The 19,101-nt window shown below is 41.0% G+C and overlaps 1 protein-coding gene across 4 annotated transcripts in view; it reads right to left on the minus strand.

Annotated features, from left to right (window-relative positions):
- NEDD4L (NEDD4 like E3 ubiquitin protein ligase) overlaps nucleotides 1-19,101 on the minus strand; it is a 265,091-nt gene that overhangs the window by 170,837 nt on the left and 75,153 nt on the right. For all 4 annotated transcript variants that reach the window (XM_075185067.1, XM_075185072.1, XM_075185079.1 and 1 more), the window contains exon 2: nucleotides 13,470-13,543. In XM_075185067.1, the coding sequence (XP_075041168.1) occupies nucleotides 13,470-13,543 (74 nt within the window). The remainder of the gene's footprint in view (nucleotides 1-13,469; nucleotides 13,544-19,101) is intronic.

Here is a 19,101-nt window from a genome sequence, read left to right on the forward strand (position 1 = left end):
TGTTTGCGTGGGTTTCCTCCGGGTGCTCCGGTTTCCTCCCACACTCCAAAAACATACTGGTAGGTCAATTGGCTGCTATCAAATTGACCCTAGTCTGTCTGAGAGTGTGTCTGTCTGTGTGTGTGTTAGGGAATTTAGACTGTAAGCTCTAATGGGGCAGGGACTGATGTGAGCGAGTTCTCTGTACAGCGCTGCGGAATTAGTGGCGCTATATAAATAAATGGTGATGATGATATTATACACGCTGCTTAATGACCCAGACATTAGTTGAAATGCACAGTACAAAGCCACAAAAAACATAGGAGATCCGCATTATCTGTTACTGTTATCCTGAGATGGAACAGCAGACGAGGTATTGCTGCAGTAGAAGTACCAGTGTAATAATTGTTAAATGGGTTTCTCCCGGCAAAGGCAAAACTATTTATTTGGTGACAACACAATCAGCTAATTGGCGGTCGGCGGCACAGCCAACAGACCACTACACGGAGGTTTAAAAGCTATGGAGAGGAGCGACAGACAGCTTCACCTCCTAGGGACATTTACTTTCAAAAAAACAAAACAAAAAACAATCCCCAGCAAACACTTAGAGCAATAATTGCTTGCCCTTTACTTACTGGTATGCTTTGTATAATTAGCAATAATATATTTCATTTACATAAAGAACCCTTCCGTCAGCACACATTGCCAGTAAATGACAGATACACTTTGAAAATGTCAAGATCAGCTCTACTTCCCATATGTAAATCACTAATTGAACTTAATGATATCTTTGTATTACTAAGCACAAATGCCAGTAAGACTGAGATGTAATGAGGCACAGCTATCTGTGCGTGTATTTGTACTAGCAGATTGGATGATCGCTAGGTTCCGCTCTACCCATCATTCATCTCCACAGCACTTTACATAATAGCAAATACAAGGATTTACAGACAACAGCAGTAATGACTGAGGGGGAACATTTATAAAGACCGGTACACAAGTAAAATGATGATGTTGCCCAGAGCACATCTCTCAACATCAGCCTGCTGCAAACTGGGCATGTCATATGGGGTCAGAAGCAATAGGCCACCTTCAAACCCCCTTACCTAAACAGCTGGGCAGTGTGACAATTATGTATTATTGTTATTTGCCCTTAACATTCAGGTATGACTATGTATATTGTATGTAACCTTGTAATGTAATCTCAATGTGTGCTTTGCTAGATGACATGAGTTTGAACCTATGCAAGTGTCAATAATCTGTTGAAAATAGCCAGACCAGAGATAGATAAGCATCTCTGAGGAATTTTGATATGTAGAGGATGTGGACCTGACTAGCCAAGCCCAAGGAGCAGAGGCCAGAACTCGGGTCCTGTGAACATCCCCAATCTCAGGACATCTCTAGCTCACTTCGAAAGCCATTTGGGAGATCAATCTGTCATTATTGACAGCTAAACTTCAAAGGTGGGGGGTAAGAGCTATGTCGAAAAAGGTTTAAAATCTTCTGCCTTAGACAATAACGTGTGCATTTTCATGAGGGGGTCTATCGAGACTTAAATGTCTCATCTTTCTCAATTATGTTTCCTCACACACCAAGTCTAGTAAGTAGTGACCTATTTTCTGAAACTTACTTGTGCAATTTATTGTATGTCTTGTCATTCACTTTTTTGTAACTAAGCCTTGAAAACATTTTTCAGATTAAATAAATTTAATCTAGTGTATTCTCTGTGATTCTTTGTGAATTTACGAAGCCCAGAGAGGCTCATTTTACAGGTGCATGTGATTTAAGTGTGAAACATTAATAAGTGGCTATGGTGAACGCAAGGACACCATAATAAATATTTTGGGTGGCAGAAAACGTGTATTCATTGCTAAGTGACTAAGGTGACGCCAGTCACGGCCAGCTGTTCAGCTTGCTGTATCTGGGACAGGCTGGGCGTTCGTGACCAGCGGTATGCCACAGCAACCAATCAGGGTGAAGCTATTATCTTCCAGGTCACTTTATGTAATACAGGTATGAGATCTGTTATCTGGAATCCTTGAGAAATAAGTTTTCTGGACAAAATTTCCCCCTGCAATTTTGAGCACCACACTTTCATATGGTCCCTGGTACTTGGTACAATTACTATTAGGGATGTGCACCGGCCACTTTTGGTGTCTCGTGTTTTGGATTCGGATTTGTTTGAGGTTTTGGGTTCGGATTTGTTGCGCAAAACACCTGACGAAAGGTTTTGGTTCGGATTTAAGGTTTTGGATTCGGATTTATTTTGAAAAAAACATAAAAAGTGTTAAAATCAAGTTTTTTGGTTTATTTTCACTCCTACGCTATTATTAACCTCAATAACATTCAATAACAATCATTTCCACTAATTCCCAGTCTATTCTGAACACCTCACAATATTGTTTTTAGTCCAAAACGTTTCACCAAGGTAGCTTTCTGGACTGCATAGTGCAGTGGTTCCGGTACACAATTTGGTACCGGGGCCACAATACCTCCGCCTTCAAATGGTCTGAATTCCACTGCACAGCTGCCTGCTCCTACATCCTCTGCAGCATATACAGGGTGTAGTTCGAGCGTGTCAATACCTCTTGTTTTTGACGATGACAGGTCATTTTCATTAATTTATGATTTGGCAGCAACAGTCAACGTTGTTTGATATCTGATACGCCTCTATCTGGACTGCATAGTGGAGTGGCCCTAGTACCCAATTTGGTACCGGGGCCACAATACCTCCTCCAACTTTCAGGTGTAGTGTTTATAATTTATAAAAACTACAGTAGTTATAGCACGTCAATACCTCTTGTTTTAGACGACCATGGTACAGAGCATTCATCATTGAGATCCCATCAAGTATGTGAAAGACAGACAGGGTCGAAGTGTTATTTGTTGACTTTGTTAACAAAAAAACTGTCCCTGTTGCAAATATTCGTGCAATAAAGAGTGACTTTTTCATTTGAAGGCTCAAGCCTTCAAGTGTAGTGTTTCTAACTTATAAACACTACAGTAGTTCAAGCACGTCAATACCTCTTGTTTTTGATTATGACAGGGCATTTTACTTTTGGTTTAATTTGTTGAATTTGTTTTAATTTTGTTTTACTTTGTGCTCATGGCAAACGACTGTTGAATAGTCACATAATGGCAAAAAAAGAGTTGCAAGATGGAATTGTCCTTGGGCCCTCACACCCACCCTTATGTTGTTGAAATAGGACATGCACACTTTAACAAACCAATCATTTCAGCGACAGGGCCTACCAAACAACTGTGGCTGAAATGATTGGTTTGTTTGGGCCCCCACACCAAAAAAACAATTCATCTCTCCCTGTACAAACTAAACAGGCTCTACTGAGGCAAGATGTCGTCCTCATCCTCAACCTCTGATTCCTCTCCCCCTACAGTGTGTACTTCCTCCTCCTCACACATTATCAATTCGTCCCCGCTGGACTCCACAACCACAGGTCCCTCTGTACTATCTGGAGGGCAGTGCTGTACTTGATTGAGGAATTGATAATTAATTTTTATGAACATCATTTTTTCAACGTTCTGAGGAAGCAACCTCCTTCGCCGCTCACAGACCAGGTTCCCCGCTGCACTAAATACTCTTTCCGAGTACACACTGGAGGGGGGACAACTCAGGTAAAATAGAGCCAGTTTGTACAGGGGCTTCCAAACTGCCTTTTTTTCCTGCCAGTAACATAGCAGTACCACTGGACTTATACTGCTGAATCAGTGAACTTTGTAATATTGCAGTACCACTGGACTTATACTGCTGAATCAGTGAACTTTGTAATATTACAGTACCACTGGACTTATACTGCTGAATCAGTGAACTTTGTAATATAGCAGTACCACTGGACTTATACTGCTGAATCAGTGAACTTTGTAATATTGCAGTACCACTGGACTTATACTGCTGAATCAGTGAACTTTGTAATATTGCAGTACCACTGGACTTATACTGCTGAATCAGTGAACTTTGTAATATAGCAGTACCACTGGACTTATACTGCTGAATCAGTGAACTTTGTAATATTGCAGTACCACTGGACTTATACTGCTGAATCAGTGAACTTTGTAATATTACAGTACCACTGGACTTATACTGCTGAATCAGTGAACTTTGTAATATAGCAGTACCACTGGACTTATACTGCTGAATCAGTGAACTTTGTAATATTGCAGTACCACTGGACTTATACTGCTGAATCAGTGAACTTTGTAATATTACAGTACCACTGGACTTATACTGCTGAATCAGTGAACTTTGTAATATAGCAGTACCACTGGACTTATACTGCTGAATCAGTGAACTTTGTAATATTGCAGTACCACTGGACTTATACTGCAGGATTGTTTTGGGATATTTTTTTTTTTTTATAATTACTTTTTTTGTAATTTTTTATAATTTGGGAATAATGGGGAAATAACAATGCCCTTAGAAGGACAGAGCACAGGACACAGCACCACTGGACTGAGCAGAACACAAAGCACAGCACAGCACGAGATATAGTAGGTACAGAGGACCACCTAACACAACCTCCCTCTACCCTGATCAATGCCCGAGTGAAGATGGTGGCGACTAGCGGGGAATTTATAGGATCCGAGTATCGCGAGATCCGACAGCGGGATTATGACTCAGAGCCTCGGTTTCAGTTTTGCAATTGGTGGGAATACCCGGATCTGTCTCGGATCCGGCTCGGATCGGCAACGTTCGGGTGGGCTCGGATTTCAGAAATCCGAGTGCGCTCATCTCTAATTACTATGAAGAGATTTGCTAAACAATTTAATAAGACACACTTATTAATTATGACAATGTATAGGACAATATTATCGAAATGCAGAAACAATTTCCTTTCTATTCTCTTAGTGCATTTTACAGCTTTCTGGATAAAGCATGCCTCCCAAAATTTGGGTAGGTGGCCTTGGGACAGGGGGTGTGGCTACGGCACAATGGGGGGCGTGGCCATATGTCAATGAGGGCGTGGCCACAGCACAGGGATGTGCCTTGCGCTTTTGAATCGTTAGGCTGTCACAGCTACCCTACCAACACCCTCAATGGTGTGCGCAAGGCACCCAGTCACCTCTATGCTGTATAGGTATCTTTTGCCTACCTTCCAACCGTCCCAACATAATCAGGACAGTCCTGGTTTGAGGGCTCTGTCCCGCTCGCTGACATCTTTGTCCTGTGGGCCACAAAACTAGAATGTATGTCCTGTTCGCTGTTGTCCTGCATAATCGGCAATGAATGGGTGTTTGGAGGAGCGATAATGGACTTAAAAAAGAACCAGGCACGCCCCCAAACTGTAGCGACACCCTGTGATGTGACCACACCCCCATAGTGACATAGCAACGCCCCATCATAACATGGTCATGCCCGTCCTGATTCAGGAAGCTGCAGGGTGGGGAGGTACAATATTGTATACATTAAATTTTATACAACAGCCACATTTGTCACAGTTGTTGTAGTTGGACTAAGTGCAAATGCTTTGCCCACCGCCATGAGGCGAGATGACCGCACCGCGGCCGACTTCAACGTAGCATAAATGTGTCAAAAGGTTTTATTAAAATTATTATAAACAAAACACTGATCAATTAGATCGTAAGCTCAACCGGGGCAGAGTCATATGCTTAAATAAAACTCTGATTTCACGGTACAATAACGGCGCTATGTGATAACGAAGAGAAATAATGATGAAGAGGATAATAATAATAATTAATAATAAAGGTTTCCTCTTTAAAAAAACCCACATCATAGATTTTGAAGTAGGAGTTTACAGGTTTAATCTGTTGCTCCCACTGTAATCACAGCTGCAAACACAAGTTTGTATTTATCGCTCTCTCCAGATCCCAACTGCGAGATACAAATGTACCTTGTTTGTGTCTGCCGTCTCCCAGCGGAGCATCGCTCTCCTGAATTAGTGATGACATTTCATCAAGTCTGGCTGAAATCACCGGAGAAAACAGTAACGCGCCATCACAGGGTAATGATTTAGTAAACTAACGAACAAAAAAAAAAAAAAAAGAAGGAATAGCAGCTATCGGCTATCCTGCCGCTCTTCCACGGAGAGAGTTGTGGTCTGCCATGGTGAGTCCCCACTAAATCATCAATGCCGCTTTCTAATAAGTGGTTGTAAAGGATTCCATTCCTTGCAGGAAACCATTTCACCCCCCTGCTACTATACTATATATAAAAGTGGTATAGGAATGAATAGTATGATTTGTGCAAATAATTTAATGTATAAGCCACACCTGCACTGTTCATGACAAGGCTGTGTATACATGGGTGATTTTCACGCACGCATAGAACGAAAGGAAGTCTCCAAATTCCATCATTCAATGATTATGGCTCCGGAAGCAGACCATACAGCCGTGTTTTTAATGGAGAACAGCCGTTCCTTAGACAGAGAAATCCTGTGATGTCACAACGTGAAACCGTTAGGCCTTCCCTGACCTGCCTGTCACTCAGAGGCCCCAACACAGACCCAGGGAAACGTTTTGGTTATTATTAAATTTAGTTTAAATTCTATCTAATCTGTAAGTGCTGGGAAAAGGGGAGACCAGATAGAGCCTCTTGTGACTGAAAAAAAGTAAAACAATTACCGTATATTTCCCCATATTTAACTATACCATATGCATTGAGGCATCTGTTCCCCAAAGCAAATATACTAAAATTCCCTGCAATACACTTTTCTGCCACCAGATGACAGTACTACGCATGACCAGTAACTGAAAATTATGTAGAGCATGCTTACTCAACTTTGAGAGTCAAATGAATTGTCTGTCTCTGTGGTCTGAGTGGCTGTAACTGTCACTTACAGAAAAAGCATACAAGGCAGAGAAGTGCAGGTAATTCTTAATTACAATAGGTAACAGAAAAAAAAGAAAACCAGGAAAAGGCCATCAGCCCCGCACTGGAACGCCATGGGGCTCATCCCAACCTCTCGGCGGGTTGGACGCCATTGTAAATCATTTTACCATCCTAATGCTCCCAATATAATGGACAGAGGTCCCTGTACATATATAGAACGCACACACACAAGCGGAGTGTATACCAATGTATTAAAAAAACCTGCACACTGCATGTCATACCTCCAAACCACTTCAAAGAAAGTAAAATGCGCCCAAACAGCATCTAACCTATCCAAATGATACCTGATCTGTCTGCATTTCATTAAAAACACCCACCTTGGCCAAAGGACCCATCCCTTTGGTGGATCTGAAGATTTGGGACTGTCCTACCAAAAGCGGGACTATCTGGAGCTATGCCATTTGTCTCAACCTCCGGCATCTGTACTTAATATCAAGACTTGCGTCCTGCGCCAAGTTGCAAACCCATTTTAGTTACTCTGCAGTTTGCACTTGACATGACAGTCCTTTACCATAATAAACGAACTACCAACTTGTGTCTCTCTCTCTGTCTTTTGTGTTACTACAAGTCATCGAATGTTCTTGCTGGTAGGACAAGCGAGGCACATGTCAATTAACCCTGTCATATGGCTATCATGTCAACTTCCTTTAACTGAAGCAGCCAAATAATGCAGAACTTTTAAACATAACTGCCTTTAATGACAAAATAAAACTATATTAATAAATGATAAAAGCAAAAATCACAAAACTTGTATCATTTTGATACGCACACTAGTAAATAAACCTAACCACATACTCCAAACACAGAACTCAGTTTCACTTCAGCAATTATCTACTCATTAGTGCACAGGAGACATTATTAGTTAGACTAAAAAAAAAGCACACCCAGGCATTATAATCATATTACAGTTTTCACATTAAACCATTTCCCCTTCGGAAGAAAGAACAGAAAAGGAATCACTTATATGCAATTTATATTCTGTATAATGAAATGCCCACAAGAGCTGGGAATGTGCATTAACTTGCTTATAAACTCTGCGGGAAGTCGGGCTGACGGGGAGTACAGCCATCTATTCTGATTATAATGAGAGATCAAGGTGTTGCACTGCGGTACAAGGGAAACGCCTGAAGACTCCTACACATTCAGCATGTAATTACTGCTTTTGTGCTGTGATTGCAATGCCCTGGCTGATGAAAGGTGGGTCGCATATCGATTCTCCGAACTGTTCTAAAATTCTAAAGTTTGACGGAGTTTCTCAATTAGATAGGATTGAAAAGAATGGAGGTAAATTTGAGATCGTTGAACAGGTTCGATCATAGTCAAGATGTTTTGCAAATGTGTATACAGGCTCAGCAAGGTAAATTTCATACAATATGGAAGTTTTTAATTGCGTATGGCGAGCCACGAACGCCAAATCTCGAACGATGTAGGGGCATATTCAATTAGGGTTTCGGTCTGCGGTAACGCGCGTTACTGCGGAAAGTGCACACTATTGCCGGTAATACGGTACCGCAATAACGCGGATTTTCGTACGCAACCCTATGAGCCGAGAACGAAAATCCAAGTTATTGCGGTACCATGGATTAAGTTCGCGGCCCGTCCCGGCACGATCCCGCGTACCGGAATTGTAATTGAATATGCCCTGTAGTGTTTGATTTGAAACACAAGAAAAAAAAAAAAAAAGGTTTACATTTTTTTTTACTTACTATTAATTAGTAAAGTGTTATTTTTTTTTTTTTCTTTAAACCGCCAATTGTAAGCACACAAAAAAAAAAAAGAATCTGAACCGCTAGCCACAAAATCGAAAGCGGGGTCTATTGAGGACTATACCGCAGACAAATTCATGAACCAGCGATGAAATTTCATTGTCAATCATCTGTACTTAGGACACTGTCCTAAAGGTATCGGATTTCAAATCTTGTTTGTCAGTTAGATTGCTGGACGCCACTGCCTCTGTGCATGGATCGATCAATCTGCAACCTATAGTGAGTATTTCTGTTACCTTGGAGACAAGCTGCTGTGAGACACAGGACTGATTTAGAGCAAGAAGAGCATTCTTGGGAGAGTGCTGTTAATCCACCTGTGTGGTCAGATGCATTTTTCCTGGACCCATATAGTGGGGGCCAGATATAAAATATAAAGCATCCTTCAATGATAATCAAAATTCATTATGTACAATGCTAAACAAATACTTAAGCTACGAAACTGCATCTGATATTGGGCAAGGAGCAGAACATTGTAGTGTGCGACGCAAAGTGACCATCAGGGTGCCATTGGCACAGCAAGCGCTCTGGTGCCGTCACGTTGTACACTTTCCATTTTTCCACAGGAAACCCCTTTTTTTTTTTCTTTTTTTAAATCGTAAAAGATTGAATGGAAACTGTACGTATCAGTCCCCACAATAGCAGTTCCTATTACATGCACGTCAGCAATGATCTAATAGAAATACCTTACATGAGAAAGAGGACTCCGTGATCAGGGGCAAACACAGGCTTTGTAGAGGGAGGTTTCCACACCACGCCACCAGTGGGCGTGACCAGCATGCATGAGGGCGTGGCTATAATTTTAGAGAGTGCTTGGCTGCTCTCCAACTCTTCCTATCCCCATAATATACATGGGCAATGCTGCGTACACTACTGTTAGGTGCACGCAGCTCTCCCTTTTCAAATAGAGCCTTGTGAAGTGGGGGCAGGGTCCAGCCAGCACAATTATACAATGCCCCAGACTTGGATGGGGGTTTCCAGGCACTAGGAAACCCCCCTCGGTTTGCCTATTGGTCCCTACCTGCCCCCCACCCTGCAACTGCGACAGCCATTACTAGTTGGTTCAGGTCTTATTAGTGCCTACAGCCACTCTCTCAGAAGCCTAAACGGGGTTTCACAGCGCACGCCCAGGACCCCTCACCCATGCTCAGAGGCGTCGGACAGACCACATGGACACGCACCCCCTCCCGTGTGGTCCGCAATGTAGTTATCAGCCCCTGGTCACAACTGCTATTTACCCTTAAATAAATATTGTGCCACAGTTCTTATAAGATCTGCAACTCTGATTTGAGTGCAGGAAATATACACTTCAATTCTTTATGAATAAAATGATTTGCAGATGTTGCAGCTCATTTATAAAGGGGTTCGAATATTTTCCACTCTGTGTTTTGCTCCCATCTAAAAAGGTGATAAACTCTGTGGGGAGCTTTTTGCCTTCAGAAAATGAATAATCATCAGTCTGATAACACCAGCGCTGGACATGGAAGATTGAGATCACTTCCCAGCACAGTTAATTAGCCTTTGTACCGACTCCCCAGGGAAACTATCAACAGATACAATCTTAAAAGGACACACAGAGAAAACCAGCAGCCCAGAGACTACACTTCACCCTGGATGACACCGCCCTGCTCCCATCTTCCTGCCATTAATAAGATTTATGTATCTTTACTGTTTATCCTGCTGTTTCCCTGCCGTCTCCATATCCCACATTACTGTTTATCACCTGACACTTTCTGCATCAGATCCATTTACTACACAGACAGAACAGACATCACTGAAAAATGTACAAACACATTCTAGCAAACAAAGTTGGATGTGTGAGCAAAAGTTTTATATCACTACTCAGTGGAAGGAGCATTGCTCATTAGCACAATCTGACATCCTGACAATGCCCTTGTCACATGCAGCACTGGGGACCCTGCTCCTTCCACTATATAACTCTGTCTGTGGCTTCCTGCTGCCTCCATTCCCCTCCTCACATCATGTCACTGCTACGGTCACATGCAGCTTTGTCCTCAGTCACACAATCACATGAGTGGACAGGTCACTGACGCCCACATGATCGGAACACTCATATCCTGCTATCAACATTCTGATTATCTGACATAAACCAACATGCCCCTAGCGAATTCGCAGGGTAATCCGGAATGGGCAGGAGATTAAGTCTAAATGCAACATTATGGCCAGACCTCCGTTAAATGCAGCCTTAAAAAAAAAAAACCTCTATTTTCCTAGTTACGATTATTGTGCCAAATCACACGATAAACAACTCTTAGGTCTGATATCTGCATGAGTGAGCCAGCTAGTCGTCTCGCACAGGCGCAGTGGAAAATGAAAGCATATTTAAAAATGGACAGGATTTTTATTTTTTTATTTAAAAATCTTTATTCTTTCAATAAGACCTTTCTTTATTGTTTCAACATTGTATCAATGATGCTCCTCTGCCATCTCTATTCTGAGATGGTGATAACAGAACAAGTATGGTAGAGGTACATGCACTGTCGCAATTATCTTAAACAGGCTCCCCCCCTCCTTCGTGCAAAAGCACGTGGACGATACGGCCGGCGAATCATATCACTGGCACGGGTTACTGCTATCGCCGGAGGTTAGCCCTAGATGTATAGAGTGATGCAATAAATAGACTTTCCACCGGCCAAAAAACCCATTCTTCCAGCAATAAGACTTCTCACACTGCGATAAAGCAGCACCTAGGTCTTCTTTAACAATAACCATCATTAAAGCACATTTATGAAAACTGGTTACTCTGAGAAACTGCTGTAACTCGCGACCAGACGTTTGTTGTCATTTTCAAAACAGACATGTTTAGAGAGACAGAATTTGATACATGTAATCTACTTACAGTCTTCATGGTGTCTTTAGAATGCAAATCCACATGGATTAGAAAAATAACTTCTTGCTTATAGTAAAAAAAAAAACAGCGAAATAACATACGTGAAAGTCATGCGTAAAGATGGCGGACTATTGTGTTATTTTAAGAAATACTGAACATAGCATAAATCCTTTTGTTAATTATTATAACGTTCCCACTATAAAAGGCACATGTTAGGTGGTCAACTAGATCTAATTAGACATTTATGTGTTTATTATATTGCTTTCTGTGCGCTCTATGTTGTTTAGTATCACAGATTCAATATTATCCTCTGGTTTTTATAATATTTATGAAAGTATAAACAATTGTTCTTATCCGCGAACTTGGCTCTTTAAATGCGAGTAAAATATTTAGGTGAACGCCATCAGTTGTCTCCTGCTGTTTTATATTGGTTAAAGCAGGGATTAGTTAACTTTAAGCGATAGGTAGTTTGGCATAAATATTCTATATGGAGATTACAGCGATACATATAGAGCAACAATAGCTAGTCATTCATACCAATATGCAGTCTGTGAATTGCTATCTGCGACAATTCTCTGTATAGATTTCCAAAACTGAACAAGAAAAAAAAGGGACTGTTAGAATTGAACTTATTGGATGCTAATTTTTATTTGCACAATTGCCTGTACGGTGCATGGTTTTACAAGTTACTGTCCGAGCCATGTATGGACCTAAGAATTATTAAAACAGTGTCTACGTCCTGTGGACGTCACAAAGTGCACGCTTAGAAATAAATACTGCCAGGGTCAAAGTGTGGAACGGTCAACAGATGAAATAGCTGCAGCGCAAAATAAAATGTTCAGCTTTAGTCGTTACATTTCATATCTCATAGTAATCACATCTCAAATGAATTCCAGTAAAGGGATATTAATCCATGACAGTCAAATAATAAAAGCACAGGAGAGAATATTTGATCATTACATTAAAATTAAGTTTGGATCAGGCTGTTAGTTTGGCTGACCGTACATCAGGCCTGGCACTGAAAAGCGTAAATTCGTCTCTGGTTAGGCCACTCATATTGGTGACATAATCGGCGTTTGTGGCTCAGCGCACACAGGCGGAAATCTAACCAACCACCCAGATCTCCGTGCACGCCCCAAACAGATCCGTTCAAAATTGACAATGTTCAGTCAGTTTGGGGGGGTGCCCGGAGATCTGGGTGGGCATTCTCAGGCAATGCCGATCATTTCAGCCCCCGAAAAAAGTCTGTCTTGGATTAATTTGATTAAAATGACGCATCAGGGGCCACGTGTAGTTCCTGGAATGGAACGGGTGTTGTTGCTGTAGAAGATGATATAGATTTCATATGGCCAGAAGAGGTTTCAGATTTTGTGGGAACAGGCAGGTCATTATAAGAGACCATTCTATTGTCAAAAGCACTTGGGCTGGGGACAGACTACAGAAATCATTAACGATTTTACCAAGGACTGAAAGTCCCGATCAGCATTGCCGATTCATGATTTTACACGATTTACCTTCAGATCTGTGACTCTTAATCTGTCATAACCATCAGCTAAAAAGATTGCGACTCTGTAAATTCTATGGAGATCCTGACTGTGAGCGCGTACACACTGCAGGATGGGAACATCATCGTTCCATCTTTCAGAGAAATATTTAGTCAATTTATAAAATTAAACGATACAACGTGCTTGGGAACCATAATCGTTGATCATGTGATCATACACACTAATGTGATATTGGAACTAATGGTCATTTATCGTGTGACTGGCCCGATACTCATCCGAAAACCCTGTAGTGTTTACCCAGCCTAAGTGTAAATATTTTTTTTAAAAAAATGTATTATGAACTTTGAGACTGTCCCAGTCTGGGCATTAGGTCATAAAAGAAACACAGTTGAGGAAACTATTAAGCAGAAATGATCAAATCAGAAATAATGTTGATCTTGGGTAAGATGATAGAAACACACTCACTATACATATATTTTATATATATTTAGGGCACCAAAAATTACCTAGCTCCAAAGATGTCCTTCTTTGCCAAGTCAATGCCGGACACAATCTTCACTCTGAGGATACGCGTTTCCTCCTAAGGAAAAAAAAAATCAAAGAAAGGTGGTAAACGGAAAGAAATAAGCAATAGATTGGAACACAAATATAACATAGCAAAAAGCTTATACACAACTGTCCACATCATTGTTAAAGTAAAAAGCTATGGAATAGTTTTATCCAGAAACTCCTGGAAAGTTGTAAAAAGCAGAAAGAAAACAAACAAAAACAATTGCTCAGTGAGACATTGCGCTCTGACTTATGGAAACGTTCTCTCTCTAGAACCTCCGTGTATTCTAGATAAAAGGTTCTATACCAATATATAATACACACACCATTAGAGGAGACTGTGCAGTGAAGCTTAGAAAGTGATGGAATGATGGACACTGCACTTTCATAAAAATGAAAGTTATCTTTGCAATGCTGATTGCCGTGGCCAGGATATAGGGTTGGGTCTTAACCATATCTACCCTGTGCACCATAGGATTCAGCTGTTGGCCCCTAGGGGCTCCAATCTGCCGATTTCACAACACGAAATTGGGGGGCCTCGGTCCAACCAATCAACTGTCTGATTGAGCAACCGGATCTGCCGATGCGCTACCTTACGGGTCCATCTAACTGAAATAGGAGAAATCTACTAAACGATGAACCATTTTACGACCTATGTCTGAGAAATTAACCACAAAACATCAGAAACACAAAACGATTAATTTATTCACACTGTAGTAAATATTCAACACATGGCGGTGAATTTATCAAGCTGCGGGTTTCAAAAAGTGGAGATGTAGCAACCAGATTCTAGTTATTTATTTAGCACATTCTACAAAATGAAAGAATCTGATTGGTTGCTATAGGCAACATCTCCACTTTTTCAAACCCTCAGTTTGATAAATTTACCCCATGGAGTTATTATAACAAGTGTGTCAGCAATTATATCTTGACACAGGGGGAATTCATATAATATATCCTATGAACAGGACTTATGTGAAAGCCGGGCTCATAAATCACTTCGACTTCCCTCGTTCTTTACGGAAGTTTAGTTGGAGTGAACCATTTGCTCCTGGTGGTAATCTCAAGTGTTTTTAAACTGCACTTTCTGTATTTGGTTGTACTGATAAGGAGCGCTAACCTGGTCTCTTCTTTTTCTTAGATTGTTTCACCTGAGGAAAGATTGGATTCTTGCAAAGGGAAGTCACAGATCTTTCAAACCTTAGTGCACCAGGATATAGCATCACATACAATTATCACTTAAAGGAGACATTATTATTCTTGCTAATTTTTAGGATCTCCCCTCTAGGAGATCCTGGTGTCGAATGCAGGGGTGTGGACATGGCGTCATTAGGCCCCGCCCATGCCATGAAAAGGCCACAATGTGCAGGATAATGGGGGGGGGGGGTAGGGGCGGTTTCAGGATGATGTGATTAGCTGTGAATTGGATCATTAGGGCCCACCCACTTCACAAGGGAAGAGAAGGTACCACTGCTTTCCCAGAAGTCCGAGAGAACTCCCAGAATCCTCCTGGACATTCCAGAAGAGTAGACAACTAAGGTTTACAATAGAAGGAAGTGAAATGAATAAATAAATTATATACACACATAATATATATATATACACACATAATATATATATATACACACATAATATATATATATATATATATATATATATATATATATATATATATATATATATATATATATATATATATATATATATACACACATACACACATACATACATACATACATACATACACACACATACACACACACAAGACATGTCTGTCTCTCTCACACACTTCACATACAATTTGTTTTTGTACAGCAAGTTACTATGTTATGCTGGACATCAGCCACTGCATAACATAGTAGGGTCATAAAACAATCCGGATCCGGGAAACAGAGACCAGGTGATGCGGACAAATCATCTCTGTATAACAGTGATTGATGCTCTTGTGCTTCTACTGTGATGAACAATAAAAGCACAAGGCTGAGCTGCCAGAAGGTTCCTGTATTACACAATGCTTCTCTTGTCTGTAAATTTAAGGGCCTTTCATATCATTTTTTAAGTTTTACCTTCAGACTACTTTGCTTGTATGTCCTCCTGCAACTTTTACTATATACATTGCTTTCTCTTTCAGTCTTGTTTATGTGCCTTTCAGCCATGCATGTATAGTTGGAGTTGTTGATGTGCACTGCACTTAAACCAAGCATTTGATACAACTCCACTGTTCTGGATTTGGCTCCGGGGCATTAAACTATTTTCAACAAAGGGTAAGCGACTCTCAAAGCATTGGGAAAATGCATTAGACAGGATGTTAAATCCTAAACATTAGTTGTGTAGACCCTGTAAAACCAAAAAATGAGGAAAGTTATTGAAAATAACTAATGAGCAAATCATGTGTCAGCAACTCAATGCATGAAAGCATGCCGAAGTGGTCAAGAGGTTCAGTTGTTGCTCAGACCAAACACCAGAATGGGGAAGAAATGTGATCTAAGTGACTTGGACCACGGAATGAATGTTGGTGTCAGATTGGGTGGTTTGTGTATCTCAGTAACTGCCGATCACCTGCGATATTCACACAAGATAGACTATAGAGTCTACAGAGAATGGTGCGCAAAACAGACATCCAGTGAGCGGCAGTTCTGTGAGCGGAAACACCTTGTTAACGAGAGAGGTCCGAGGAGAATGGCCAGACTGGTTTACACACACAGGAAGGCGGCAGTAACTGTAATAACCATGCAATACAACATTGGTAAGCAGTAGAGTATCAGTGAACGCACAGCACGTCGGGCATTGAAGTAGATGGGTTACAGCAGCAGAAGATGCCACCGGGATCCACTCCCAATAGCTAAGAACAGAAAACAGAGGCTACAGAGGGCACAGGCTCCCCAAAACTGGACAGTAGAGTGGAAAAACGTTGTCTGGTCTGACAAACGTCTGCTGAGACATGCAGATGGCAGTCTTAATGGTGGAGTAATGTTGTGGGGAGTGTTTTATTGGCACATATTAGGCACTTTAATACCAATTGAGTATCATTGTGCCATAGTATTGTTACTGGTCAAGTGCTTCCCTTTCTGGCCACAGTCTACCCATCTTCTAATGGCTACTCCCAGCAGAATAACACGCCATGGCACAGAGCACACGTCAATTCAAGCCGACTTCAACATGACAACAGTGTTCTCCAATGGCCTCCACAGTCACCAGACCTCAATCCTATAGAGCACCTTTGGGATGTGGTGGAACAGGAGATTGGCAGCATGAACGTACAGACAACAAATCCATGTGTCTTTGGTGTATTTAAAAAAAACAGGGGAAAAAGGAAGATTAGTTTTTAAATAAATGGTCTCAAGAACACGTGAAACATGTTTATTTGCAATCTGTTATTCCAATGTTAGATACAAGATGAGCAGTGTACAAATCAACAAGTGCATTAAAGAAAGATGTGTGTAACATTATAGATATCACCGTCTTCCAGCCAGTGAAAGGTTAATTAACATACGTGATTAAGTGCATGTACTCGCCTCAAATGACCTACAGACCCACCCTGCAGCATCAAGGTGTAATAGCCAAGGATGAACATTTAACACTACAACTGGTTCTATAAAACTTTGTTTTATGCCAATTAATAAGCGGTAGGAAAATGACACAACGCAGCATTCCCGTGTAGTCCGTCCCTATAAAAGGAGACATCTTTTCACAGTACATTTTCCTCCTCCAGGATTTCCCTAGGAGTAATTCCATTTGTGCAAGAGAGATACACAAAGACTAATTAAGAAGTACAGTTAGTGGGAGGATGTAGAGCAGAGTGCTCTCTCTATATCTACAGTATAAGCAAAGCAATCTGTTCGCAATCAACATGGAGACACACTCCAAGTAATGTTCTGTTCAACTTCTCAAAACGGCAATACTTTGCTCTGAATCGGTTATATCAGGAAAACAATTCACAGTTGTTCCAGATATTAAGTGACCAGTAAAAGGGGGTGAGATTTGGATATAAAGAGGAACAAAAGCCAACAAGCTTCACAATTAAATGTATCTACATAAATTTATAAACAGTGCAAAATAGAATATTCAAAGATTCTAAACTCTAAAATACATAAAATATTAAAAAAAAAAAATACAGACAAACATGATGGACATTTTCCATTTAAAAGGAGAACTCCTATCTAAACCCAAACTAAAAAAAACATGTTAAGATATGACTGGACTGATATAGCATTTTAGAAGTCATTAGGTCTGACACTAGCATACGATGCTGGGTGCTACCTCTCAAACTCCAACGGGGGCAGAAAAGGAAGAGGACAGCCTGGAATTTACTAGAATGGAAACTGTTCATTTCCTGATCCTAGGACTGTGTTCTACCATCCGTCCCTACGTAGCGCTTTACTAAGAGCCATTGTTTCGGAACTGACAAAGCAAGGCCAGCCAGACGTTAGCTGGGGGGATTGTTGGAACTCCTCCAAACTGACAGTTACTCTTCTATCTGTAAATGCAGAATCTGTGGCAACAAAATAGGAAAAAACGTGTTGGGGGCCGAATACTTTTCCAGGACACTACGAGAAGGTGCCTAATGTAACAATATATTTATTTCCTGAGAAATAAAAATGACAAAACAAAACAATGTTATCACTACACAACCTCCGGTGACAGGTTATTGCTGCCACATAATCTTCCATGGCAGGCAGCCATACTGCTGTTGTTGGCAGTTAATGGACTGTAAAATGGTTATGAACACTTATTAAACAATGAACATTAAAATCTATTTTGACCAAACAAACCAGGGGAAAAAAGACAGTTAAAAATCTCTCTGTGACTACACAGAATATAAGTGTTAGATTATTATTATTAATTTTTATTTATAGGGCGCCACTAGGTATCCGTAGCGCCGTACAGGGACAAACAAAATTACAATACAAAGGTGATACAGCACAATACAGTAAACAAAATGCACAGTAACTCAGTGAGCTCAAAGCACAGCTACAGGGGCGGGGGAGGGGAGAGGGGCGGGGGGGGGTTCCGCATTCGGCGGAGCCCAAGAGGGAGGGCACGGATGGCAGGGAAACCCCCAGAGTGTAGAGGAGGGAGCAAGAGGGAACGGGGAGAAGAAGGTCCTAGAGGAGGAGGGCAAGGTAGCTGGAGAGCAGAGTTAAAAGTGGTGAAGACAGGAGGAGAGATCCAAACTGTGTGTCTGTGTATGTATAATATATATATATATATATATATATATATATATATATATATATATATATATATATATATATATATATATATATATATATATATATATATATATTTTGTGTGTGTATATAGCATTGAGCTGGATTTTCTTGCAAAGTGGGCTTGGTCATGGTCATGATGACTCACTTTGCAGCTTGTCATTGTCCTTACCACCGCTACATGATGATGCAAACCACATTCTCGCAAATGTGAAGCAAGGCAATATCCTTAGCATGTTCCCTCCTCCACCCTTGCTACTGGCCTAAAAACTGGAGAGGGGGAGGGCTTAGTGCGCAATCGCACGCTGGGCTTTCCAACAAATAACGGAACTCCTGTTGCTGGGGTGTAACAATGTTACCCCACAGCAATGAAGCTTTG

The sequence above is a fragment of the Mixophyes fleayi genome, chromosome 1 (assembly GCF_038048845.1).
Source record: "Mixophyes fleayi isolate aMixFle1 chromosome 1, aMixFle1.hap1, whole genome shotgun sequence".
In the NCBI taxonomy this organism is placed as follows: Eukaryota; Metazoa; Chordata; class Amphibia; order Anura; family Limnodynastidae; genus Mixophyes; species Mixophyes fleayi.